At 38.7% G+C, this 27,957-nt stretch overlaps 1 protein-coding gene across 1 annotated transcript in view; it reads right to left on the reverse strand.

Annotated features, from left to right (window-relative positions):
• The window catches only part of LOC126212743 (uncharacterized), a 238,750-nt gene that overhangs the window by 75,501 nt on the left and 135,292 nt on the right, over positions 1–27,957 (reverse strand). Inside the window, exons 7-9 of the mRNA XM_049940152.1 lie at positions 20,377–20,448; positions 10,931–10,968; positions 5,652–5,744 (exon numbers count right to left, since the gene is read on the reverse strand). Of these exons, the coding sequence (XP_049796109.1) occupies positions 5,652–5,744; positions 10,931–10,968; positions 20,377–20,448 (203 nt within the window). The remainder of the gene's footprint in view (positions 1–5,651; positions 5,745–10,930; positions 10,969–20,376; positions 20,449–27,957) is intronic.

Raw genomic sequence — 27,957 nt, forward strand, 5'->3', positions numbered from 1 at the left:
CTATAATTCTTCTTATAACAATATTTAGAATCTTGCTTTCTTGATTTATGATTCAGTTTGGCCTCAAGTGAACACTAATGTTAGTCTTTTTTGACAGATGTCTAACGGTATAGGTTTTGAAAAGAACCATTTTGGACAGGAGTGGAAGGTAATAATTATCGTATCAACTGATTTTCCTTAAAACGTTTTGGTTGGCCAATGCCACCCATATTAGCTTGAAGTGAATGGTAATATAATGGCGTTTGACAAGGGCCTCCCGTCAGGTAGACCGCTCACCTGGTGCAAGTCTTTCGATTTGACGTTACTTCAGCGGCTTGCGCGTCGATGGGTATGAAATGATGATGATTAGGACAACACAACACCCAGTCCCTGAGCGGGGAAAATCTCTGACCCAGCAGGGAATCGAACTCGGGCCCTTAGGATTGACAGTCTGTTGCGCTGACCACTCAGCTACTGGGGGCAGAGCAATGGTGATAATGTGAAGATAGTCCTTGCAGCCTTTATGGCATTTACCAGATATATTTCAGTACAAAACGTCTAAAAGTGCTCAGGAACATCATATGATGATGGCAGTAATAACCAGTTACTAATAATGACATTTGTTTTGGTGTTAGCATATAAATACCACATTATAACAATTAATGGCACTTTGTCAAAATAAAGTACTATTGTCAATATCTCTCATTCCCTTTGTCATTTGAAATCCGATTTTTAACATATCACTGTTGGTTGCTTTACTTAATTTCTGTACAGAATCTTCAGAATCAACAAGCTTATTTTCAGTGATGAGACTATTAAAATAGGGCAGTTTCGAGTCAGGATTTAAGCTTCATGAGAGTAGCAGTATTGTAAGTTTGTGAATTCAGAGCTCTGTTCTTACTTGAATAAAAATAGTAATGATTATTGTCTCAGCAAGTGTTACTAAGAGAACAAAATATTTTCTGTTATGATTGAAGAGCGCAGTACCAACAGGAACTGCAGTAGAAATATGTAACTAAGTAGCTGGACAGAATAGTGTAACAACATTACTATAAGGAGAATGACAATTTAAAATCCATGCAATTTCATTCCAAGTCACAACCAAAATATCTCATCAAGTGTGTGAAGAATGGGAGCCCACAAACTGCAACTAGATCAGCATTCCCTAAATATTTAAAAGCCACTGCAGTATTATAGCCCAGATAGCAGCACACTTATGTTGCAAGAACCATCATGACAGATACATTCTCATTTCGGTGAAAAGCCACACAGCTTTAAGTGTTGCAAAACTCAAAAATGCCTATCACTTAAAAACAACTGTCTCAAGTTATTAAAAGAATGACAAAACTTAATAAAAAACTACCTTACACCAATAAGAAATTGGTAGTAAATCGAAAAAACTGACCAAAAACAAACATTATGAAGTATAAGGCAAAGCATTAGTAAAGATTTCTGAAAACCTCACATTTACTCAGAGAAATTATGGAAAATACACACTATGAAATCATGTTTAAAGCAGATAAAAGACAACTAAAAAATCAAATTAAAACAAAGCAATTAGAAAGAAGGTACATTTGATATATTAACTTATAATAAAAATTATGCATTTGGATTAAATTCATAACCTAGAAATCACACTGAGCTCTTTCAACTGTCCTTGTGTTTCTACAAACAATTGGAATTATAATCTGATGTTTGTACAGTAGTTACATGATTTTTAAAAACAGACAAATAATTAAAAGATTTGATGCATAAAATTAATCTTCATTAACTCAGAATTATGTACAGAGCTTTGTAATACAAACATTTTTCACAAGAAATATGGCACTTGAACTGGAAATAGTGTATCAACATAAAATTTAACAAAGCAGAAAAATTGAATTACTACACAATTTACCAAAAGACCTTTTTTTGTGAAGATACACTGTTGATCCAAATCATTATACCCACTTCCGTAGGAGGAGTGTTTGCTACCCAGCGGCATTGTGGTTATGTCATGTAGTAATGAAACTATACAACCAGAAATGAGTGGTTATCACTCTAGTGACAGTGTGTGAAAAATGGCATAAATAACTCTGCCAAAGAGTAGATGGTTTTGCCTGGTGCTGGGCAAGTGCATCTCAGAAGCAGCGAATGTGGTTGGCTGTGCAGATGCTTCTATTGTGAGCCTCTATGGAACATTGTTGAAAGATGGCGAAACCACAAGTTGACAAAGGTTGTAGGATGCCCACGCAATATCAAGAACAAGCAGATCAGAACCTAGCTGCTCTGTAAAGTGGGATGGATGGCAATCTGTGGAGACAGGAGAAAATGCTTAAGCAGGCTCGAGAGTTTCAAGCTATCAAGCAGACACTGTTGAACATGAGGCCTGAAGTTATATAACAGCTTTGTATTCCCATGTTGATCTAACAATGTTGTCAGTTACAATAGCAATACAAATAGGATAATCGAGATTGGACTGCATACCTCTAAGGAAGTGTCACATGTTGGGATAAATGACATTTCTTTCAGACCAGGTCAATGGTTGTGCTCAGATATGTCATTATCCAGATGAATAGCTGTTTCATACATGCACCACACAACAGGTGCAGGAAGATGGAGGCAGTGTCATGCTATGGGGGATATTCATATGAGATGGCAAGAAAACAGCTGGTCATAACTGAAAGCACCACGACAGATGTGGAGAACATGAACATTATTGCAAACTTATCACTTAATGCTTCATGTATTTACAGAGAGTGACATCTTACAGCAGGATAACTGTCCAAATTACAGGGTAAGAATCACACTGCAATGGTTCGAGCAGCATGATGGTTCACACTGTTGTCTTTCCCACCCAGCTCACCTCATTAGATCATGATGAAATGAATCTGGGATGCTATTGCACACCAACTAGACAGCAACAAACCGATGGCCTACAGTTAATGGCAAAGGTGTGAGATGTGTGTAGACTTATAGTCCAATTTACAGCTGAAAAAATAACGAAGAACTAATGAGTCCATACCATAAGGATGCACTGTTTTATTGCTGTCTGTAGGTGAATCAAAACGCTACTAGACAGATGATTATAATTTTTCCCTTATCTCTGCATACTTGCCACCATCGGTTATTTCCTAATGGATGCAGATTATTGATCACACAAATAGCATTACTATTAAGGAGGCATACCTCAATAATATCTTTGCATAATCAAGAGATTTTTGTATCTTTGTCCATTCTTGAGATAAATATTCTACATTATGAATGTGTAATAAACACATTTCTGCTGTCGCCTGGGTAGTGGATACAGCATCATGAAGATTGAAATGGCAGTTTCTTTCAAATAATTGGCAGCATACTGGTACATTCTCTTGAAGAATATGGGGTCCTGATAACTGCACAGAACTTCTTCTCAAACGAGTACAAGATATTTCTCAATGCAAAAATTTCGCGTAGCCCGATCATTAAAGCATGGAGCATTTGCAACAAAAAATCACAATTGTGCGCTTCATATGTTGGATTTAGTATCCAACTTCGAATGTGAAGCTGCGGAAATGGATTTGTCATATTTTTTGTGACCTCTCTGTAGCGCATGCGAACAATTTTCATAAAACATTGTGTGGTCTTCTATGAACATGTGTAGGTCTACAGACCTCAACAATACTTTGAGTGGTCTCTATGTAGTGTGTATTAATTTCTGTTTCCTGTGACTGCGCCAATGAGTAAAAGACTTTCCACAAATACTACATTTGTAGGGTCTCTTTTCACTGTGTATTAACTTGTGGGCCTTGAGATAACTCAATACATTACATAATTTACTACAAGAATCACATTTGTGGGGTCTCTCTCCTGTGTGTATTAATACATGGGTCTTCAGATTGCCCGACAGAGTAAATGATTTTCCACAGACATCTCAATTATGTGGTCTCTGTCCAGTGTGTATTAATTCGTGTTTCTTGAGATGGCCCGACTGAGTAAATGATTTTCCACAGACATCGCATTTGTGTGGTCTCTGCCCAGTGTGTATTAATTCATGTTTCTTGAGACTGCCGCTTTGAGTAAACGATTTTGCACACACATCGCATTTGTGTGGTCTCTTTCCAGTGTGTATTAAAATGTGGTTCTTCAGATGGCCCGAGTGAGTAAATGATTTTCCACAGACATCGCATCTCTGTCCAGTGTGTCTTAATATGTGGGTCTTGAGATAGCCTGACTGAGTAAATGATTTTCCACAGACATCGCATTTGTGTGGTCTCTGCCTAGTGTGTATTAATTCATGTTTCTTGAGATTGCCCCTTGTAGTAAACGATTTTGCACACACATCGCATTTGTGTGGTCTCTTTCCTGTGTGTATTAAATTATGGGCCTTCAGATGGCCCGAGTGAGTAAATGATTTTCCACAGACATCGCATTTGTGTGGTCTCTGTCCAGTGTGTATTAATTCATGTTTATTGAGATTGCTCCTTTCAGTAAACGATTTTCCACAAATATCGCATTCGTGGGGTCTCTCTCCAGTGTGTATTAATCTATGTTTCTTAAGACTGCCTAACAGAGTAAACATTTTACCACAAACATCACATTTGTGATGTCTCTTTGCACTTAGCACAGTGTTGACATGAACATGGTCACTTGTACATAAAATTCCACAGTCATTACATCTTTCGAGTTTCTCTTCAGCTTCTTTCACAGTAAGTGTATTACATATGTCATTAAAGGATTTTTTACAAGTTTTCCTGGGTACCTTGTACGAAGGGGGCTCCTCAGTCTGTTCCACGATTTGTTCTTGTACACACTCGAAGGAGATATTGTTTTCATGATCATCACTGCATTCAAGTTTCTCACTGTTGGTAGCAGATAATGCTTGGTCACCCTCCCTCATTCTCAAATGTTCTTTCAAGCAGTCATCAGTGGGCAATACCTCACCACATGACTTACACACAAATGCAGGTTCCTGCACACCATCAATGTGGTTGAAGATATGCATTATGGGTCTGTATTTTGAAGGGAAGCTCTGTAGGCAGAAACTACAGTTAAACTTATGGAATTCTTTTTCCCTGATGCTACAACTTAACCTTGTGCCACATAAGCCGTCTTCTTGTGAAGTCTGTATTTTGGTATAGTTGTGAGACACACTGAAATCTGTTGACTTCTCTGCATATATCTCCAGCTTGTCATTGACTACTCCTTGATGTAATGTTTCTTGATATGAAATGTCACAGCGGTCACCAGCACTTTGAATGAAACTGAGGAAGGAGGAAAGACACGTAAAATGTTGATTTACACAATACAAAACAATATTTCACCATCCACAAAATCAGGGCTTATAAACCAAAAGATAAAAATGTATGGCCATCACAGATAACTTATTCAGTAAATGTAAGTGATTTAAAATTGTCATGACATTCTACCAGAATGATTGAATTTTCCTAATATGAAACGTTTTTATAAAGCAAATGATCACAGGAAATTGAATAACGCTTAGTCTCATTCAGTGCTGACTAGGTTCCCTTATTCTCTAGTAGATTCTATTATTAAAAGTCTTGCAGTATTTTTAAAATACTGTTCTACAATATTTTACACCAAATTATTACATTTATTAGAAATAATATCCTCTAGCTTTTGACATAAAAATATCCACCAAAAGATAAAGGGAAACAAAAAATAAGAGTAATCTACGATTTTAAAATAATAACCAATCACTCTTTCCATGTGGATTTTTCTTTGTTTTGGAGGACACTTTAGGCTTTGGGTAGAAATTCTTAAAACCACCAATGATCAATTTATTTCTGAAAGCAATAAAGCATGGAATTTTATTTGACTCCAAATTAATCACCAACTACCACCAACATCACATTTCTTATTGGCTAGGTGGTATGGCCATCAACCATGTGGACAACACCAGTACATATATAAGAAATAATGCCAGGTCAATAAATAAAGGAACACACACATCAATTTCCAGACTGATGAACAAATGTCAAATGTGAATGACACACACAAATTATGCCAACATTACATATGTATTGTTAGCAGCACAGCTTACGTGTAGCCCTTTCTAATTGACATACTGTCTGGCAGGGAGGATGCCAATGCAGTTACAGCCTCCCATTCAAAATTATCTTTACAACTACTCAATATCTGGTCCCCTGGAGTTCCAAAACATCCTTGACTGAATCAAACAAACGTATCAATGGTGACATCAGCATGAATCATGTACAGCGAATCCTCCCATAGTCTTCCGAGAGCAAGTAATTGCAGTAGGTGCATGGTCCATCCATGTGATATCTGGGTCCAATCATTCCTCCTGCAGCTACCCCATTCCATCACAATGAAAATGGACATCTTTGAGCTTCCCAACGAGGTCATTTGAGTGTGGATATGGCTGTGGGTGGGTAGGAGCATGCACATACTTCTGTGCTATTATTCTATCCTGATTGCTGCTTTTGACTGTTTTGCTTTTTAATGGATATATGGTTTCAAGTAACCAATGACAGTGAGAAATTACAGTTTGCTTTCATCAAAAACTGGAACTTTGCTGCAGAAGATGGTTGTGCAAAGAAACATACTGAGAAATATTTCAGTCTTCAGTTCGGTCATACAGGTTAGCCTTAGAAGCTCTGAACAAAATGATCATGATCTCAATTGTGCTGCAGATTGTTGATCGCTGTTTTCTCAGATATACTGCAGATCACATAGTTGTGGTAAGGTTAGGACAAGAGTTTGTTTCAATGCTACAAAACCTGTCATCTGCCACATTTCAGTCATAGGTCACTTAAAATCAGCTGTGTTTGTGTGTTGCCTATAACCAAGCAATGTAGCTGGTAGTGGATGTAACAATATTGCAGTGGCAAGTGACACACATCAGCTATCAAGTAGTTTCAATCAGACTACAGTAAAAGTTATTTTCTATGTGATTAATGAAAAACTTTGCAGTTAATCACTACATTGCATAGAACAGTTATACACTGTGTCAATAATGCCATACACCAGAAAACTTTCTTTAAGAGAAACTCTCAGTAAAATGGGCTTCTGTCTAAAATCTCCAGACACTAAGGTAATGTAGAATATTATATCCCACTGACTACAGTACTGTATGCTGAATTTAAAAAAAAAAAAACACCTTTTCGGTATGCCCTATGTAGGTATATTACTTACACAGTTGCTTCCACATAGGCCATACTATAAGAGTAGATGCCTGGTGTGCCTATTATTAAAGTGGCTGGAAACACCTCCCACTTTCGAAGCTTACAGATGACGTAGATGGCAGGCACTGCCTTTGCCCAAACACTCCTATCAACACATATACAAGGAGGACACAGCCACAATTACACACTGTTCCAAAATATTATCTGATTAGGGAAAGGCAACGTATTCCAGCCATTCACATTCTCAGGATAGAGCAATATCCTTCAAATGTACACTGGATGTGAGTGCTCAGTTTCTTGGATTCTACAGACCAGGTATGGCACATGCTGATAGAATTTTTCTTGTCATTTGGCTTACTGTTGGTGAGGGCCACCTTACAGTAATTATTGTGCAATGTATCATTTTCCCCTGGGTTCAGTAGAAGAGGCACAATTGCTTTCCCACAAAGCTGAAAGTTTCGTACTAGTTCAGCTGTTATGTAGCACTACTTGAAAATAATAAGTCATATCTAGGTTTCTTGTGGCATTACATCAACACTGTCTGAGCTACCTCCTTTTCTTCCCTCTGGTGTTTAGGTTTGTTCCTGCCTGATACATGAGTTTTATGGGCTATCACAACAATAATAAATCCTCCTCATTGCTACTCATATTTTTGTTGACCCAGATCACAAAAGAAAAGATGTAGACAGCTGTTCTGTGCTAAATATTCACTGTAGACGAACAACATTAGAACTATCACCAAGCTTTGCAGATGGTGAATACTGTGGGTTGACACTTACTTCCACAACAGGGGAAGTGCACCAACAGTGTGGTGAATCTACCTTGCAATAATCATAGTCTGGCAAGATGTAAGAGTTTTTGAATATCAGCAGATGGTAAAACAATCCTCTGTTTGCTCTATGTGGTACCAACCTCAGTGACCTTCTGACATGCGTATGTGTGTAGGTTACAATTATAATTAAGCAGGATTAGAGATTAGTTGTGAGAAAACAAATAACTGTGCTGAAGTAAATTCTAGAGCTTGTATTTAGAAGACATAGCTCATCTCACAACCTACCAGGAGATGCTGGCATTACACCTGCATATTACTGACATTAATATCTCCTACAAATGAAATGGTTGGCAAAATTTTAGGATAATATTAGCAATGCTTCTTGCAAAGAGGATCTTGGCAAATCAAAACAAAACCTATTTTTATCATTGAGTAACTCCCCTAAAAATTCATACAGCTAGTGTCTGATTTCAGTCCTCACTTAGCCTCACACACAGCAAAAACACAGGTTGTCCATTCAGCAATCCTTACCCACAGTGGCAACCAGTCAGATACTGTGCCCTGACAGCATGGGAGTATTGAAACATTTACAGAGTGACTCACGTGAAATACTGTGACCGTCTACAAATAAAAAGTTTCATTTACTTCACATGTGCTATCAAACTATGAATGTTCCATTGCAGTATAGGAGTAATTAAATCAATGATAAGCTTTTGTGTCATTACTATGATTGATTAGGGAGATGACAATTTTAGGGTTTTCACTGTGGAACTTGGTGGTTCCAACAAAACCATCAATGTTTGCATCTAGGGGCCGAGTCCACTTGTGATTCATGGGATAGGGTATTTGTACCTGATGCTCTGGAAGCATAAAGTCTCATTATTTTGACAGTTGTTATTTCATTTATGTTTTTTCTCCAATGAGTATGGTGGTGACTAGGTTTCAAGTATTTTCTATCTTGTTCTGCTGGGATAGAGTAGAACATCAATTAACACCCCCATCAGCTGCCACAACCCCCAAGTCACCATCAAATGTGTTCTTGAAGACTTTGCTAGTGAAAGTTCCAACACTGAATATGCCAAGATGTCTCATTGGAACAACCTTCCCATAACGAAAGTGAGTGACACGCAGGTATCCTCGTCTATTGCTGGACAGTCATGGTTCAAGTTGGTACAACTGTTGCAACACTTATGTTCCTGATTGATATGCAGCTTTCTGATATTTATCATGGAGTTCTTGTCCCTTAAATGACACAGTACAACAAAGCTTGTGATATTTGGGACTTATGGCATCATCTCAAAGCTGATTACATGAGCAGTTACACATGCTGTTAACCCTTATGAACTTGCGTTTAATATTATATCTCTTAACTGCAGCTTACCATTTTAGTTATTCATAATTTTCCTCAAGTATGTGTTGCCTCATTTCTACCAGCCAATCCTAATTCCTGTGTAACTTCCAAACAATAACTTATGATAACCAATAACTCAATAAAGTATGTAGTGAGAATATATGATATTAAGTGTACAATTAAAAAGTCTATCAGCATCTCCACAGCGCAATGTCATGATTTCCTAATTTTGTGACTTTTTGGTAATAGCTAAATTATTTCACATGTTTCAGTTGTGTGGCACCCACTTACCATATGAAACATTTATCTTGGCAAAGTGAAGTGACATGCATGCCTTAACAAAACAGACACATAAAGTACATAAAACTGCAATGGAAGGATATGTAGGGAGGGTCCACACATTAACATGTGGTTAATGAAGATGGATGGCAGGTCTTTCTAGTAGTAAAGGTACCAGCCACCCCCATGCCATATGCTAGCTTGCAGAGTATCTATGTAGAGGTAAATGCAGAATGGTTTGGAGTATCTATGTAGAGGTAAATGCAGAATGGTTTGGATGATTATACAATTTGGTCTTGTACCATTAGCCAACATGACCTTGCTATGTTACTGTGAACAGCTAAAAGCAAGGGGAACTACACCTGTTATAACCACATGCAGCTCTGCTGTATAGTTTAATGATCACGACATCCAATTAGGTAAAATATTCCAGTAGCAATATAGCCTCCCAATAAGATCTCTGGGAGGGGGCTACACTTGTGGATATCATCAGGTGAAAGAAACAATATCACTACAAGTCAGAGTGTGGAATGTGAAGTCCCTTGATTGATTAGGTGAGTCAGAGAACATGAAATCAGAAATGGATAAGTTTAAGTTTGATATGGTGGGAATTCGTGTGGTGCATGGGAGGAAGAACAATATTTCTGGTCAGGTGAATACGGAGAAAAGAAGGGTAATGCACCAGTAGAAGTTATTATAAATAAGAATATAGAAATGTAGGTAAACTACAATGAACAGTATTGTTGACTCAGTTTCATAGCCAAGACAGATAAAAAGCAAAACTATCCACAACTGTACAGGCACATATACTTACTAGCTCTTCCAATTATAAAGAACTTAAAAGAATGTATCAGCTTGTACCTAGATAAAATTTTGAAGTGGTGCAAGGATTGCCAGCTAGCTTCAAACATTATGACTAAAAATAGTGTATTTCACAAAAAGGAGAAACATAGTATCCTATCACTACTCTCATATATTCTTGAGTGTAGCAATATGTGGAGATACCAAATGGAATCATCACATTGGTTCAATTGTAGGTACAGCAGTCAGTACATTGCTACGATACCAGAGAATCCATTGCTAGGATACCGCAGAAATCCAATGGTTTCAAAACAACTGTGTGACTCACCTCAGAACATTGCTGAAGGGTGTGTGATGCTTATCATATAGGCCTAACCAGAGATATTAATCTCTTATTTCACAGTGCTTCGCAAGGAACAGGTTTAGATCTAGACACAGCAGTCACACTCATCTGTGAGCATTTACTAGGTGAAAAATGGTAAATGTTTACTCCAGAAACAGAACTTTTTAAAAATAACTTATGGCATTTTGGTCCCTAGGGGTTATTGTTTGTTTTCCTTTCACATGGAGTAACTAAAAATTTATACTGCTCAAAAAATTCTGCGGTGCATAATAAAAACGTACCTTAAACTATCAGATGTTTTTCTTATTGAGGCTGCCACCTGAAATAGTACAAAGAATTACTGGTGATATAAAGCTGATGAAACAGTAAATAAATAAAATTGTATTAACACCCACTAACATCTGAATGTTCCAAACAATACTTCGAAATAGTATTATCAAAAAGAGAGACTACATAAATGTAGCAGTTATTGAAGAAAATTATAGGTAAAAATTAACACTTCATTTCAGCACTTTGTTTTTAGCTGTGTAAGTAACTATAGAAACATTGATTTATTTCCTACTTGATACTTCAAAATTAAATGCCTGAAATACCTTTCACCTCTCGGGCACATACAGTTAGGCAAAGTACCAGAGAAAAATGTAAAAAATCGTCCGATTTTTATTGATAAAACTGGCAAAGGAAAGAACTGAAGAAATATCTATCTGAACTGCTATTAAATGTATTTTTTTCACAACTGCAGCATTCAACATTATGCCATTCTCTTGAGATAGCTCACTGCACAGAACATCGAAGTTGTTAAATGTCCCATCAGTTTCATCCACAGAGGAAATTCAGGAGTACAGCTAGTCATGAAAGCTATAGGAATTATTACATGAAGTGGTTTTATTTTATAGGCATATAAATGACAAAGAATTGTGTAGTACCATAAACAGGAAATAAACAACATGGTCAACATGAGGGCAGTGTTCTTTACAAATGAAAGAATGTGCTTTCATACATTTCACAGCAGGGGAGGGATTAATACAACTGCAGATAAATTCAGGTGGCCAATTATAAACAGCCATATTCAATGAATAAATATGAAGAAGCAATCAGAATGTGGACAGCTACAATAGCACTAAAACCAGTTTGTTACTGGAGCCTAGCAGAAAACCTTTAACATAAAGGATAATCCAGAAATTCAGTCAGCAAACCCGAAGATGATCACCTAATGAGAAACGTGTCAGATTAAACAAACTATTTCACAATAACAAGAAAGACTGAGTCATCTCTGACAGTAAGTTGAATTAAGGTAACTATATCAATTAATTGATTTTTAAAAAATAACTGCATTGAAAATGAGTAATAACAAAGACAAGGATAATGTATTGTGATTTGGAAAAAGGAACCATTTCTTGGTGGTGGTCATGATTTGTTATTCAAATTATGTAATTTAATGAAGCAACACTTTCATGTTATTAACGAGGAATATAATCAGTACAGCAAGGAACTTCACAACACATGAAATTTTGACATAAATAGAAATAACAGAAGGTTTTGAGATAGATGCAAAGGAAACTATCCAGAGAAAAACATCTTTTTTCACCAGGATGGAGCATCACCACACTGGCACCTGCATGAAAGAGCACTTCTTAACAATAAGCTGCCTTATTGATGTATCAGCCATAGGGGGCATACACATCTCACATTCACCTGCCGACCTTGAATTTTGTCTGATCTCACAGTATGTCATTCTTTTGTCGGGGTTTGTGGAAGGCTCCATCTATTTGCCTTGCCATGCAGTAACTTAAGGTCCACTAAATAAAAAAAAAAAAAAACTTTGAGCACAAGAACTCCAAATGTGTTTCAATAAGTATGGACAAGTCTATTGCCTCAATGTTTGTTGCGTGTCCAGTTGAAGGAATAGTGAACTTTTGTCAGAAGTGAATGAAAACACTGAACTTAAACCAAATTGTGAAAAGTACCCCATTACACATGCATGCATATAGAAGATGTACTCATGATAAACTGAATGGTTCTTCTACAAATAAAAGCTTTATAGCTATACATCTGAAAATAAAGTTATCCTACATTTGTATCTTTATTCGTGTCCAGGATATAACCTTTTTGGAACCTACACACGATCTGGTTACACAGTGATCACTTCCCTTTCAGTAAAATAGTGTAATCTTACTCTGTTTTCTTGAGCTGAATTTATTTCTTCATTTTTTTATTTCATTCATAAATTTCTCTTTCAGTGTGAAATCATACTGTAGCCTATATCCTGGTCAGAGAAAGGATGGGAAGGTTAGTTATTCATTCATTCATTCATTCTTGGATCTACACATTGTATTCCACAAATCATATTGCCTAGAGGGTTGCAGAATGTGACACATAGCATATTAAAAAGCAGAAGCTGCTACTGAAGATTACTTCTGTGAAGTCTACTGACAATCAGATACCTATGACTATTGCTAATCTCCTCACACTGATAATTATGGGAGATGTTTCCAGATTACATTATTATCATTATTATATTTCATACATTAACTTTTAAGAGATAGTGTCTAAATTTAAAATTTTTTTCCTATTCCTACATCCTTGCGAATTTCTTTACATACACAATGTGGATACTTTTGATCAAACACCCCCAAAAACATTGGTTTTTCATATGATGTGCATTGTGCTGTTACCTACTGCCAGGTACTCCATATCAGTGAACTCGGTAGTCATCAGACATCATGAGAGAGCAGAATGGGGCACTCTGCAGAATCCACAGACTTCGAACTTGGTCAGGTGATTGGGTATCACTTATTTCATATGTCTGTATGCCAGATTTCCACACTCCTAAGCGTACTTAGGTCCAATGTTTCCGACGTGATAGTGAAGTGGAAATGTGGAGGGACACATACAGCACACAAGGGTACAGGCTGATCTCGTTTGTTGACTTACAGAAACTGCTGACAGTTGGAGGGGGCCTTAATGTGTAACAGGCGGACATCTATACAGACCATCACACCAGAATTCCAGACTTCATCATTATTCACTGCAGGTATTATGATTGTTAGGTGGGAGCTGAGAAAACTTATATTTCACCATCGAGCACCTGCTCATAAGCCAGACATAACGCAGGTAAATCCCAAACGATGCCTCACCTGATGTAAGGAGTGAAACCATTGCACAATTGAACAGTGGAAAATTGTTCTGTGAAAAAAAGAATCACAGTACACGATGTGGTGACCTAATGGCAGGATGTGGGTATGGCAAGTACCTGGTGAACATCATCTGCCAGTGTGTGTAGTGCCAACAGTAAAATTCGGAGGTGGTTCTGGTGTTACGGTGTCAATGTTTTTCATGGAGGGGGTTTGCACCCCTTGTTGTTTTGTGTGGCGCTATCACAGCACAGGCCTACATTGATGTTTTAAGCACCTTCTTGCTTCCCACTGTTGAAGACCAATTTGGGGATGGCAATTGCAGCTGTCAACACAATTGAGCACCTGTTCATAATGCACGGCCAATGGCGGAGTGGTTACACGACAACAACATCCCTGTAATGGACTGGCCTGCACAGAGACATGACCTGAATCCTTTAGAATACCTCTGGGATGTTTTGGAATGCTGACTTCATGCCAGGCATCACCGACTGACATCGATACCTCTCCTCAGAGCAACACCTGTTAATCGGCTGCCATTCCCCAAGAAACATTCCAGCACCTGATTGAACATATGCTTGCGAGAATGAAACCTGTCACCATGGATAAGGATGGGCCAACACCATATTCAATTCCAGCATTACTGATGGAGGGCGCCACGAATTTTTAAGCCATTTTTCAGGCAGCTGTCTGGATACTTTTGATCACATAGTGTATGTCCTCTGTGGTCTCTCTTGTGGTCTTCCAAATATTTATATCCATTTCTGTTTTCCATGTGTTGCTGTTTAAGTATGTTTCATGGCATTTCTTGACTCTTTATCGATTTATTATGTTATCTTGTGAGTGTCCAACTTCTTCTGTACCTATGACCAATTTTGAGTTGCTTTTGCTAGTGCTTGCTACCTCAAATATCTGCCTTGTGAGCCTGTCAACGGTCATCCTGTGATGCATCCACAAAATTTTATCACTTTTTATCTAAAGCTGTCTCTTATTGTTTCTGGCTGTCTATAAATCTCTCTAAAGGGACTCCATATCCAAATTCGTTCACAGAAAACTGGTCCAAATATTTTCCTGAGAATTTTTCTTTCCTGCTTCCCAATCAGTCATTTTTGTTTGACCATGAATCACAGTACTTTCTGCAGCAAAGAGTTATTTCAGTAGTAGTTCTCAAATAGATTTTTTGTTACAATGACTCCACATCAGCTGACAAGCTTTTGAGCCAGAAACTCCTGAAGTTAGGTTTGACAATAAGCGAGGATCTCACTTTTGAAAGACTGAAGATTTTGAAGTGTGATCCCAAGACTTCAACTGCAAAACATGTGGACAAACAATGGCAGGATAATAGTGAAGAACTAAAATATGAATGATCAGTCTGCAATGCAGATCAACTGGAGTGTCTGGACTTTAGAAGCTAAAAAATTTATCAACTCTTATTGCCCTAATTTTGTGTGTTTACTTTCAGGTCTTTATTTTGCAAAGAAACAATTTGCTTTACTAATATTATATTTAAAACAGTTTCCCCTCTTATTTTTAACTGTTTGTCTAGGATTATTTTTAGTATTAATTTTCTGCTCAATTCTCATAACTCCAATACCAATACTATTCATTAATTCACTATTACTTCAATATGCTCACAAGGCTCTGATTCAGGTGATAATTTACAGTCTTATTTCTACTTTAATAATTTATCATATTACTGTGGTTACTCATCATTAGGACCAACAATAATACAGCAGTCTGTCATTCCATTTATCTTGCTTTCAGTATTGTTGTGCATAGATTATTCTAGCTCTGTTCACGAACTTTCTCTTCCTGTCTTCAGTTGACCATTCACTGACCAGTGCGAAGCATGGTGGCCCTGGCCACAAAACCTCCCTCCTCCTGGAGATATCTCCCACTTTCACTTGAAGGAACCTTGCTCCCCTACCATAATGCAGTCTGGTATGCTTTGTTCTCATAACCTCACTGGCCTAAAGTCACTACTATCTAGTATCTTCATGAGCCTTGTAGCTAAATGCACTGAACTTCATACCGCACACGCAAATGTTCGATCTCTGCCACCTCATCATAACAAAGTCTGTCACATATTTCAAGACATGGACCTACATCTGATACTTCCGTCTGAGATGTGGCTCCAACCAAGTATGTCCACAAGTTCTGTAAATTGAGAAGACTACATCTTTTTAAGACACAACAGATGTAACTGACAACTGGGTGGAGTAGGGGCATACACATGCTCTGATTTATCATGTAATATACTCACACACATCCAACAATCATGAAGATAAACAAGAGGAATATGTTCATAGAGATCACATCCATTAACAGAAAGTCACCAATGTGTGTCCTCTACAAACATCCTGAAGTACCCAGGTTTGGGTGCTTTTAACTTGCTCTTTGAACTGACATGGGAGCATATAATTACGCTCCACCCATATCTTCCTCTTTTCTCAAAATTCTTAGAAGGTGAAGGCTTCTTAAATTTCCTTTCCATGGAACTCACTATAGCAGAAAGCTATCTTGTACATTTATAAATCCTTTTTATACCTGCCACTATTATTGTTGTCATTACTACTGTTACCACCACAAATTAGTGGCAACAGCTGTAATACTACTAGTACTGTCATTATTAACTTTATTAGTTCATAGTCAGTATTACTTACATTGCCACTTCAGACACTCATATCATTTCAATACTATTTGTCATATTAAAATTGTTGTTTCTTAGGTAACTATGATGTATGTGGGAAACCCTGGTCCAATGCAAAAGAGAACCTGATGGCCCTTGTCAGAATAGGATAAATAAATAAATAAATATGTCTTGGTGATTGGATGATCTCTCCTGGATATTTAATGTATGTATCTTGTGACACTTCCTCATACCAAGTTATAATGGAGATATTATCTGCAGGCTTCCTGTCCATTATTGAGTTTTCTCACAGATGATTTGTAGACTAGTTTTCTTTGACATTTTGTGAAGCTTCTCCGGGACAAGTTTGGCTTCTTAGAATAGTGAGTGTCTACAAAACCCATACACCTCATGTTAATTCTCTGCTCTTTTTTAATTTCGATTTGGATTCCCTTATCTCCTTCCCCTATGTCTTCATAACTTTTTCAGAATTATTTTAAATTGGAGTGGATCTTGGATCTCTGGCTGCACACTGTTGTGCGTTTCAAATGTTTCTGAAATTTCTCCAATCAGTTTAATGTCTAGTGTTGTACCCATTTATGTCTATTGGATAACTGCCACTGTTTTCCTGTCAATTTTGAATTCCTCTGACATACTGAATCAAGTCTTTCTGTCAAATCATAAGCCTTTCTGACACTTGGCATAAGTTGCCACAGTATTTACACATCGTCATCTTTGCAAAATTGACTTTGGTTCCCATATCTGTTCTCTACATGATTGTGTTTGCAAAATCGTGCCTTATACTCTCCTATTAATAGGCCTACTTGTTCATCTAGTTGCCTTCACAGGGCTTTTTAAGGAATTTTGGACATAACTGGATGCAGTGAAATTCCCTGTAATTATTCAGACTGGTTTTATCTCATTTTTATGAAGAGGATCAATTAATGCACATTTCCACTCTTCAGTAATTTTTTCACTTTTACAAATGTTTAACATAATTCTGCCAGTTGCTTATGTGAGATTACTGTTGCTCAGTATCCATATCTCCATACTTCTGCTACGAGTTTCTGTCTTCCGCACATGACTTGTTATTTTGCAAAGTACTGATTTCCTTCAGTTCCTCAACAGATGATTTTTAATCAGAATTGTTTTGCTTCCAAAACTCGTTGTTCTTGCAGAGGCACACAGTCGAGAACTGGGCGAAAGTAATAGACAAAAATTGTTATTTTTATGTTGGTTTCAAGTGACCCAGTTTACACTTTTTTATAGCCTTGAACATTCTTTTGTATACTTTTAAGAATTCCTGCCATTTTCTGGGGTTTGTTACCATTTAAAGTTTCCAATGCTGTTTCCCTCGCATCTACTAGACCCTGACCATAGGCAATGTTCCACTACCTGTGTTCTCTCTTCCTTTGTGGTTAGCATAATCTGGTTTTCAGTATGTCTGCAAGTTTCTTACAACTCATGGTATATGAATGAACAATTTGTTGAAAAATGGATTAATGATGAGTGATTTATTCATGTGTGTTTCTTTCCTGACAGGTTGAAATCTAGTGTTTATATGCAAGAGACGTTGAAATGACTAAAAAATTCCTCTCTTGTTCTTACACTGAGAATTTTTGTATCCTTACTGGTTATAACAGGGTCTATCAAACTCACGTAAAGCGAAGTTCAGAAAATTCGATTTTTGTAGCTTCTTCGCAGGTTTAAATTGTGTGGTAGCGATTTTGATCTCATTTTCCCAGCTTTATCTCACAATTTTCATATATTCTCTTTTGAACTCCAGTTTTCCAAAACTTTTTTGTTGGAACATACGCATGCTTGACAATGTGACATCCCACCAGTCAGACATTGAAGCAATTCAGTGGCATGCTTCTAGATTTGCTACTATTGGCTTTGATTAGCACACATATGTTATGGATATGGTTCAGATACTCAAACAGGAATCCTTGGAGGGCAGATGACATTCTTTTTGAGTCAATGTTGAGAATATTTAGGGAACTGGCATTTGAGGCATACGACAGATGTAAATGTTGATCAGTGTGTATTGTAAAGGAAACATAATGAAAGTTTGTGTGTCTGATTCATACACTAACATTTGCCTATAATATAATGCATCAAACTTTGCGTATCCTCCGTAACTGTCAGAGATAGACAGAGCTTTATTTTTCTATTTACTGTTTTTTCATCTAGTATCTTTTGTTACTTCTGGAATCATCTGTTTGTGTATACTGAAACAGAAAACTATTAATAGGATTTAGTGATTGAAATATTCTAGAAGTCAGAGTTTAGATGTGTACCAATAAATTGTGAGTTTTGATATAACGATGGGAGGAGATCAATTATGTAAGGTTGCTGTTGGGTAGTATACAGTCATGGATGGTGAACTTGTAAACATAGACAAAGTCTTTTTCCTGGTGCACTGTGGATTGTAAAGATAGTGGACGAAATGGAATTAAAATTTATGCATTCCAGATTAATTTTCCCCACAATAGCATGCAGGCAGCAACATGGAATTGATGCAGAGGCACGTTTACTAATGGAAGATTTTATGAAGCACAATGCCAACAACTGAGTTAATAGTCCAAGGTGTCGATCTACCTCTTATTGTGAACTGACGTAATGTGGGAAAATACCAGAGCAGTGACAGTAAAGGTACACATTTGCTAAATGAATTGATTTCAATATTGAACACATCCTCCAAAGTGAATACCATATGCAAAAACTACTATGCCTGTGCCCCCATAGAAAATTATTATTACACCATGCATATACAACAGAATGAAGCCTAACAAACAAATGCTTAATTTGGGAAGAGAAAATGTGATGCAGGAACTAGTTATGCCAGATTCACTCTTTTTTATATACCATATGCACTGTCCCTGGCATGATAATTTTTTTCCTTGACTGGTATGCTTGCACAATCACCAGACATCAATGAGCCTGAGGGTCCTTTACAGAAACCACAAAGACAAGAGAAATTAGGGCTTGTATGGAGACAACAGAAAGTTGCCTTTCCCTCACTCTGCTTGTAAGCAGGAAAGGGAAGGAAATTACTAACAGTGGTGGAACATACCCACTGTCATGCACTGTACAGTGTCTTGCATAGTAAGTCTTTGGATTTAGTTTTTTCATTACTCTACTTTATATTCCCCAATATTAGTTATGTCTTATTCCTGTGAGAAGTTTAAGAATCTAGCCATCCACTTTCTCTTATGCAAAGTGGACAAAATTAATACCACAACATTTTATTTTACTGGATTAAATTTTATGCTTCATACAAGCATACCTTATCAAAGCTGTAGGTTGCGCCAAGAAGATAATTTATTTGGATCTGTTATGACTTCTACGGTGAGGTAATACATGGATTTATCTGCATAGGTTCTAGAGTTTTTCTGTGACTGACAAATCTATAAGTAATTCAACACGTACGATTGAGGTAGCCATACTGTAACTATTCTAAGATCAATGTAGCAAGGGTGATCTATCACATACAAATAGTATCACACTTCGTACCTTTGGCACCTTTGAAAATTTTTGGTTCAAAATGACAAATATCAATGATTCACTGAAAAGATGAATGATGTGCAATGTATTCTTCTGCAATCCATGCATCATAAGTTACTGAAAGGAAGAGTATTTTTCAAATTATCTGCCCTCTCGTGGTTTAAACTTATACAAAATGTTTAACATCCAGAAGGGTCACTGAAAATATGGTTAAAAACATTGTTACAAATGCTATTCAGAACAATAATCAAATCACAGTTGCTAATCCACATCAAGTGGAACAGCACAACAGTAGTGTAAAATTATTAATTGCATTTATCTCAAGGAAACTCATAACCTGTGCCTGTCTCACAGTAATGCATTCCTTACATTAAGCAATTACACAAATACATTTTTATCACCCTACATGCAATAAATCAGAGATGCAAATGCTTACAGTATTCTCCGTTTTACACACCTCCAAATTTTGTTCAGGATCCTCCTTGATAAAATCATTTGGATGAGAGATTCCCAAGTTATCTTCAAGACACTGAAAGAAAGAAAAAACTCTGTTAAAAATGCTTATACCCTTCTCTACTTATGACATGGCTCTCAATACTTTTTTTTATAAATATGATACAAGTTTTCAGAGATTTGTATCATGCATACACAAAAAATTTTAAAAAATATATTTTAATGAGCAGCTATTCTGCCAACATGCATCTCCATAATTTCACACTGTGCCATACTGCACTAATTTTACACATAATCAGTCATTACTTCACGGTGCTTACTGAGCCCTATCCTTCCATTGGTAACCTGACAGTTTGCCTGTAGCAAGAAGAAGAGAGAGTATGCTTACTCCCTGTGCATTAACATAGTAGGATTGGAAAGGCGGTGAGCCCGAGAACTACAATGAAATGAATACCCCTAGCTCCATACAGGCATTGATATAAGTCAACGGGGACAGCTGAAAATATGTGCCCCGATCAGGACTTGAACCTAAGATCTCCTGCATACATGGCAGATGCTCTATCCATCTGTGCCACCAAGGACACAGATGATAGTGTGACTGCAGGGACTTATCTCTGGCATGCCTACCACGAGACCCACATTCCCAACCTATTGTCCCACACTATATTTATAGTGCCCCTACCCACTATACTCATTACTCGGCTTTTTTCCAATTCCCGTAAGAGTTCGTGCACTGTTTGTGCATCCACATAGAAGACATGTCTGAAAGAACAGGTAGCATCTTCATATACCCAAGAACTACGAGTAGCACTGTCACCTGAGACTCAAGCTGACATGTAATCGGGTGGCATTTGTTGCTTCTGTTTGCAGACTTGTGAGTGAATGGTTAAGAGCTGAAGGCTGTGATTATAAAGAGGTGTTGAGAGTTATAGTTACTGGTATTTATAGAAGAAAACGAACAAAACATGTCCACGTTCTTCGATCCAGTGAACCGAAGTGGCTGAGGAGAAACTAAAGGTAAATATTTTGTAGTTCTCCAAAAATTTTCAAAATGGTTGACAGCAATTCCTCGGAAAGACAATCTGACTGAGTTGTTTTGTGTGCGATTCACATTTCAGTGAGGAACAACAAATGTTTATCGTCAGTAAATAAGTTGAAATTGTAAGACAAGGGCGGTCTTTCAAAACCAGAGCAGCTCAGTGGTTCCTTGTGTATTTCTCAGTTTACTGAAATATCTGTCGAAAATATTACACAAAAGAAAATCGTCCGTCAAGCACTCGCTAAAGGGAAGCAGTGGCAAGAAGACAGTAAACAAGCTGCAGTTTCAATGTCTGCCAGAGCTTCTTCTGCTAAAGGAAAATGTAGGGTGCAGGTCAGTACTGAACGGAGTAGTAATCACATGAAAACAATGTTGATGTGCCAGGAACTGGAAATTGTCCGATTACGAGATAAATTAAGGCCAGCAAATGCCAAAATCAATCTCTTCCAGGACCAAATCTCAGATGAAAACCATAAGATGGCTCAGTCGAATGTTCTACACCATTGTACACTCAGTAAAAACAGAAAATCATATTTGCCACTATGTTAAAGAAATGCCAATTAAAAAACGGCAAGAGAATGCACTATGTGATGTGACAATGAATTTACTCTGGATAGCATGCCCTTGAAAATTAGAAGCTTAAAGGATATAGACATGGTTTGAGGCACGCATTGTTGCAACAACCTTCTGAAACATCTCCATAAGTAAATAATCTCAAATGCTCATGTGAAATTAACCAAGAGGCTGTAGAACAATTAAGAATTATTTTCGGAAACGACAAAATGAAAAAGACATGCTGATTTTTGATGAAGTAAAGCACAAGGAAAGCTACATTTCAATAACACTTTGCTGAAAGTTTGTTTCGTCAATTTATGGGTATATACTTCACACAATTGTAGTAATAACTTTGCCTATCAATGCTCTGGTGTTCCTATCTGTTGCTCCGATGCATAATCGTATTCGCCCTATTTTAGTGTACTCGAGTCACAATGCCACTCCCAGTGATGTCTAGCATATATAGATTCAAGTAATTATCCAGCTAGAGCAAGCCAGAATGACACTTGTTGCATTCACTTCTTATGGCGTAGTACACAACTGAATAAGGAGGTCCAGCAGTGTCTACGAATTACTGGCATAAAAACTAAACTTCCTTGCTCAATATCAAATGCAGTTGACAAGACCGGAAGAATGTGGGCATTTTTGTACGCTATTCGTGCCATAAATTGAATAAGAAGTGGTTGATGTGATAAAAGTTATGTACTTTTTAACGATGGCATCATCAACTACAATTATCGACCAGATAGTTCTCCAGAATCAACAGGATCATTCATTGGATAGATAAATAACTTAGTGGAAACACTTGTATTCTCTTGGTGATGCTTTGCACAAAATGCTCAGGCTCACAAAAAGTTAATGAAATGGGGAGGCATTCTAGCCAATGCAGTAAAAGCTTTTGTTCTGAAAGAACAGACTGGCGCTAAGAGTAACCACTAATAGTACCTTCGAAATACCTAAATACTTATGGATAAGAGGTTGCATTTCTCTCCCAACAGCAGCATCATTTCGGTATCTCTACGTCTCCGAGTTGAAAATCGTCACCCATCAGTAAGACTACTTCTGCTCGGACAAGTTTCAATTTGCTTGCCAGTACATTTCTGTAGAACTTTCATTGTCTCTTGCAAAAACTGAACATAAATGTGAATTTTCGTTGACGTTGTACGTAAGACAAACACAGATGTTAGCTGGATATTTGCAACAAAAGCACTAATACAGGGTTTTGGAGCAGAAAACGTATTTGAAAAAACCCTCTGTATTCCACATAGTATCTAAGATCCACAATGTAAGTCAGTCTGCTGATTTTTCCATTGTAACACATACTTCTGTGGGTCACAAGCAGACCAACTGACATCTCAAGGCAGAACTACTGAACTAGGGCAGTCAGCACGTTTCCTCTTCTACTCACTATCGTTTGCCTGCAGTTACAGTGTTGTTTCCTGCATCCACTGAACGACTTGTCCTTAATTTTTAATTAAATCCCCTGTCTATTTCATCCTGTTTGCATTTGTAATGTTAACACATTCTCATGCTCACAGCTCTGGTTTGAATATTTTCTGGCATTTCACACTGTTCCAACAATGTCATTTCCAACACTTTGTTTCTTCTTTCTGTCCAGACATCAGAGTCTCGGAATGGACCAAAGGTGATAGAGATGAGATTTTCTCTTAGTTGTGTTTACAATACTTAAGAACTTTGTTTATAAACCAACCCTGGGGCTGTAACTGTAATATAAGCCTAAATTTTAGTATTGCTGGACACACTACATTAAGTAACAATCATTTTCATAGTTTCAGATTTTTGAATGTACTAATGCTGCCTCATTTAATATCCAGCTGTAAGTTTGTGCCCACACGTCAAAACTTCTCTAGGGTTGTAAATCAAATTCCCAGTATGCACTGGGTCACTTTGCACCACTCCTGAGGGAAGAGTCAACACATCTGGCTTCTTATCGTTTTCGACTACAAACCTCACTGTTATTTCATGTGCCCTATCAAGTTGGCATCCTTGCTATTTCCATTAATCTATCAAATATTATGTTGAGCATTCATGGTGACAAGTACAATCTTGTCCCAAATCAGTACGCATTTTAAATGTACAGGTAATCATCTCTCTCATATCTATACCTTTGCTCTTGTCCCTGTCTGTCTTCTCAGTACACCTAACTTTTCTGGATTTCTACACTCCCTCACATTGTTGTGTAAGCTCTGTCTGTGACCATTGTGCTGTGATGGAAAATTCTATAAACACTGAAGAAATGTGTTAGTTAAATTCCTTGCACTTCTCCCATTGTCTCGTAATATGGAGGCTCATTGAAAAGTAATGCTGCCGAATATTTTTATTCCGTTCCCAAACTCAATTGAGGTATTTCTTATCATGCACATTACATGGTCGAATTCCCATTTCACTGACAAGTTGCAACACTACTATTATGCAGCTTTGAATTGTAGTGTGTAACATAGCAGTGTGTAATGGAAATGTCAATGCATGAGAAATAGTGCGCTCTAATCACGTTTGTAAATGTCAAAATGGGCCTTCAATTGTATCCACAGAAGAATGAATGCAGTGAATTGTTTTCACTATATCAACAGCAGTAATGTCCAAACCTTCAGTTGTTCACACTCATAATGAAACAGACGGAGCTGCTGAAAGAGGGGCGTGGGGAGACGGGCGAGGGGCGTGGGGAGACGGGCGAGGGGCGTGGGGAGACGGGCGAGGGGCGTGGGGAGACGGGCGAGGGGCGTGGGGAGACGGGCGAGGGGCGTGGGGAGACGGGCGAGGGGCGTGGGGAGACGGGCGAGGGGCGTGGGGAGACGGGCGAGGGGCGTGGGGAGACGGGCGAGGGGCGTGGGGAGACGGGCGAGGGGCGTGGGGAGACGGGCGAGGGGCGTGGGGAGACGGGCGAGGGGCGTGGGGAGACGGGCGAGGGGCGTGGGGAGACGGGCGAGGGGCGTGGGGAGACGGGCGAGGGGCGTGGGGAGACGGGCGAGGGGCGTGGGGAGACGGGCGAGGGGCGTGGGGAGACGGGCGAGGGGCGTGGGGAGACGGGCGAGGGGCGTGGGGAGACGGGCGAGGGGCGTGGGGAGACGGGCGAGGGGCGTGGGGAGACGGGCGAGGGGCGTGGGGAGACGGGCGAGGGGCGTGGGGAGACGGGCGAGGGGCGTGGGGAGACGGGCGAGGGGCGTGGGGAGACGGGCGAGGGGCGTGGGGAGACGGGCGAGGGGCGTGGGGAGACGGGCGAGGGGCGTGGGGAGACGGGCGAGGGGCGTGGGGAGACGGGCGAGGGGCGTGGGGAGACGGGCGAGGGGCGTGGGGAGACGGGCGAGGGGCGTGGGGAGACGGGCGAGGGGCGTGGGGAGACGGGCGAGGGGCGTGGGGAGACGGGCGAGGGGCGAGGGGCGTGGGGAGACGGGCGAGGGGCGTGGGGAGACGGGCGAGGGGCGTGGGGAGACGGGCGAGGGGGAGGGGAGGGGAGGGGCTGGGGGTGGGTGGTGGGTGTAGGGTGTTGGTGGTAGGGGTAGGGGCTAGGAGGAGGGAGGGGGAGGGGGGAGGGGGCGGGGGCAGGGGTGATGGAGGGGGAGGGGAAGCGTGAAGGTGTTTCGTCTCTTTTCCACATGTGTTAACACTTCATTAATTATGGTAATAAAAGTAACATATGGACAAACATGGACAAACAACTATAACAAAGTACTTCCTTAACAAACTGAAAATAACTCCACTGTACAAACATGAACTCAGTGAAGTTATTTTGTCTACTCACACAAGAGAACTAGACAAATGCTGGGGACCTATTGCCTGTGTAAATTGAAAAGCAAGCAGCACTCATGCTGATGGAATTTCCACTTCCCACAAGAAGGCTACAACTTCCATACAGGACGAAAGAATCAATTTCACCTCTGACAGCATAGAACAGTCTGGAAAGATTTTCAGAGACTCTGTCTGTGTGTGTTTCTTGTGTTAATGTCATTAGTAACTGATATTAGCTTTTCATTAAGTCTTGACGCATTCTGAGGGAAATAAATGGCCTCCAGGCAGGTCTGCAGACTGTGGTACTGCGCTCTTCATAGGCACATTGTGGACATCTGTTGTAAGTTTGTGAGACAACGTTTGGTGGCTTCTTGTGACGTAGTGGGGTAGATGGAATGGGGAATCGCCACTTTTATCTTCAGTTTGCAGACCTGTGAAGGAAGGAAGAGCGTGAACATAATCTGGCTATCTGTCCTTTGCTTCTACTCCCAATACCTCGCCATCATCCTGTTGCGCTCCCAGAACATGATTTATCCTGTAATATGGCTGTACTACACTTACATGTGGTACACAAATTTGTTTTTAAACCCTCCATTTAAAGATAATTTCGTATAGTTAAAGCAATATTGTTAATAATCTTGTTTTTCTATTCCCTGAAATGCGGAAGCTATTAGTCATAGATGCATAAAGAACATTTTTAGCAAATTTCATGTAGTTTGATTCTGTATGGGGAAATATTTTCAGTCGAAACTCAATTTTTCAGTTACTCAAAAAAAATCGTAAAATGTGACCTTTAAACACCACTGCCCCATCCCAAGACACAGACCCCACCACTCAGGATTTTTAGCATATTGATCAGGACACTCCATCTTGGCACTGTGCAAAAATTAGTGACTACACGATTTTTTCCCCTAATGGAACTTCTTTGGGCTTCACAGACAGGGCTACGAAAATATAGAGTTCAGTAGTCATTAGACAAATGAACACAGCATTCCTTAGTGTATCACCATAATTTACAGAATTCCGTACTGTTTTCACAATTTCTCGCTCTGTCAAGACACCTGTTCAGTCCATGTATTGCATCCTCTGTACTTTGAGTTTTCTGTAAAATATTGTCATTACTGACAATCTAAAGCTTACAGCCCTGGATATGAGTGTGTCCATGATTTGAAGATATTTGTTGTAACATTATCACTAGTTTTATAGCGTTACACTCACATAGTATTTATATTGCCTTCTTTCAGTTTTTCTTTTCCAACTATTGTATGGGGCTGATCTGCAATTCCCATGAGAACTGACCATCTTTATTACAGAAAATAGTGATGCAGATGGTGGTTTCCATTCATTATACCAATGATGATAATGTATTCATGAGGTGCAAACAATTATGAAGAAAGTATTTGATTGATCTGCTACCACTGCCCAGTGACTAAAGTTTCTCACTTCCAGGAGATCACTTGAGATTTTTGTCAGAACTGAAAAAATATTCCAATATTAAATATGTCTTATGACATCCCTAACACATCCCATTGTTCTTCCTCTCATTAATGTGTTGTTAAAAATTGTTTTCAAATAACCAAGTATTTCTCCCTCTCTCACATTAATTAAAGGTCTCACTGTGTTAAAAATAATGCGCCATTTGTTATAAAATAACTTTTGTTGATGGTGTTTTCATCCAAATGCAAGGAAAAATTAAATCAATTAAGAAATCATTTTGTTCAGAAAATGAAAGCCACACAACATTCCTGTGCGTATAAAACAAATCAGAATTTTCCTATCTCATAAGGTATCAAATACAGATTTAATTAATTATTGTATAAAAGCCAGGAATTGGAAATTGTTGCTCGCAAGTCATTTGTAATGCTGTTTATATTTTGTCACCCTATACCAGAAAAAGCTGCTGAATGGTCAGTCACATCTGGATAAGAATTCAAAGTTGTGCAGAGATTGTCAACTTGCTGCAAATGTTCAGAAAAATATGTGTGTGTGTGTGGGGGGGGGGGGTGAATTCCTAAGTGACCAAACTGCTGAGGTCATTGGTCTGTTCAGAAATTTAAAACTGCACTTATATAGCACACTTTGAATCGCTGGTAAAATACTGGGTAAATGCAACCAGTACACAAAGGGGACTGCTTATAAAACATTTATACAATCCATACTACAAGCCTTCTCGGGTGTGTGGCACCTGCACCAGATATGATTATCACAGAATACTCAACATATACAAAGATGAGCAGCACAATG

Source organism: Schistocerca nitens, chromosome 11 (assembly GCF_023898315.1).
Source record: "Schistocerca nitens isolate TAMUIC-IGC-003100 chromosome 11, iqSchNite1.1, whole genome shotgun sequence".
NCBI classification, from domain to species: Eukaryota; Metazoa; Arthropoda; class Insecta; order Orthoptera; family Acrididae; genus Schistocerca; species Schistocerca nitens.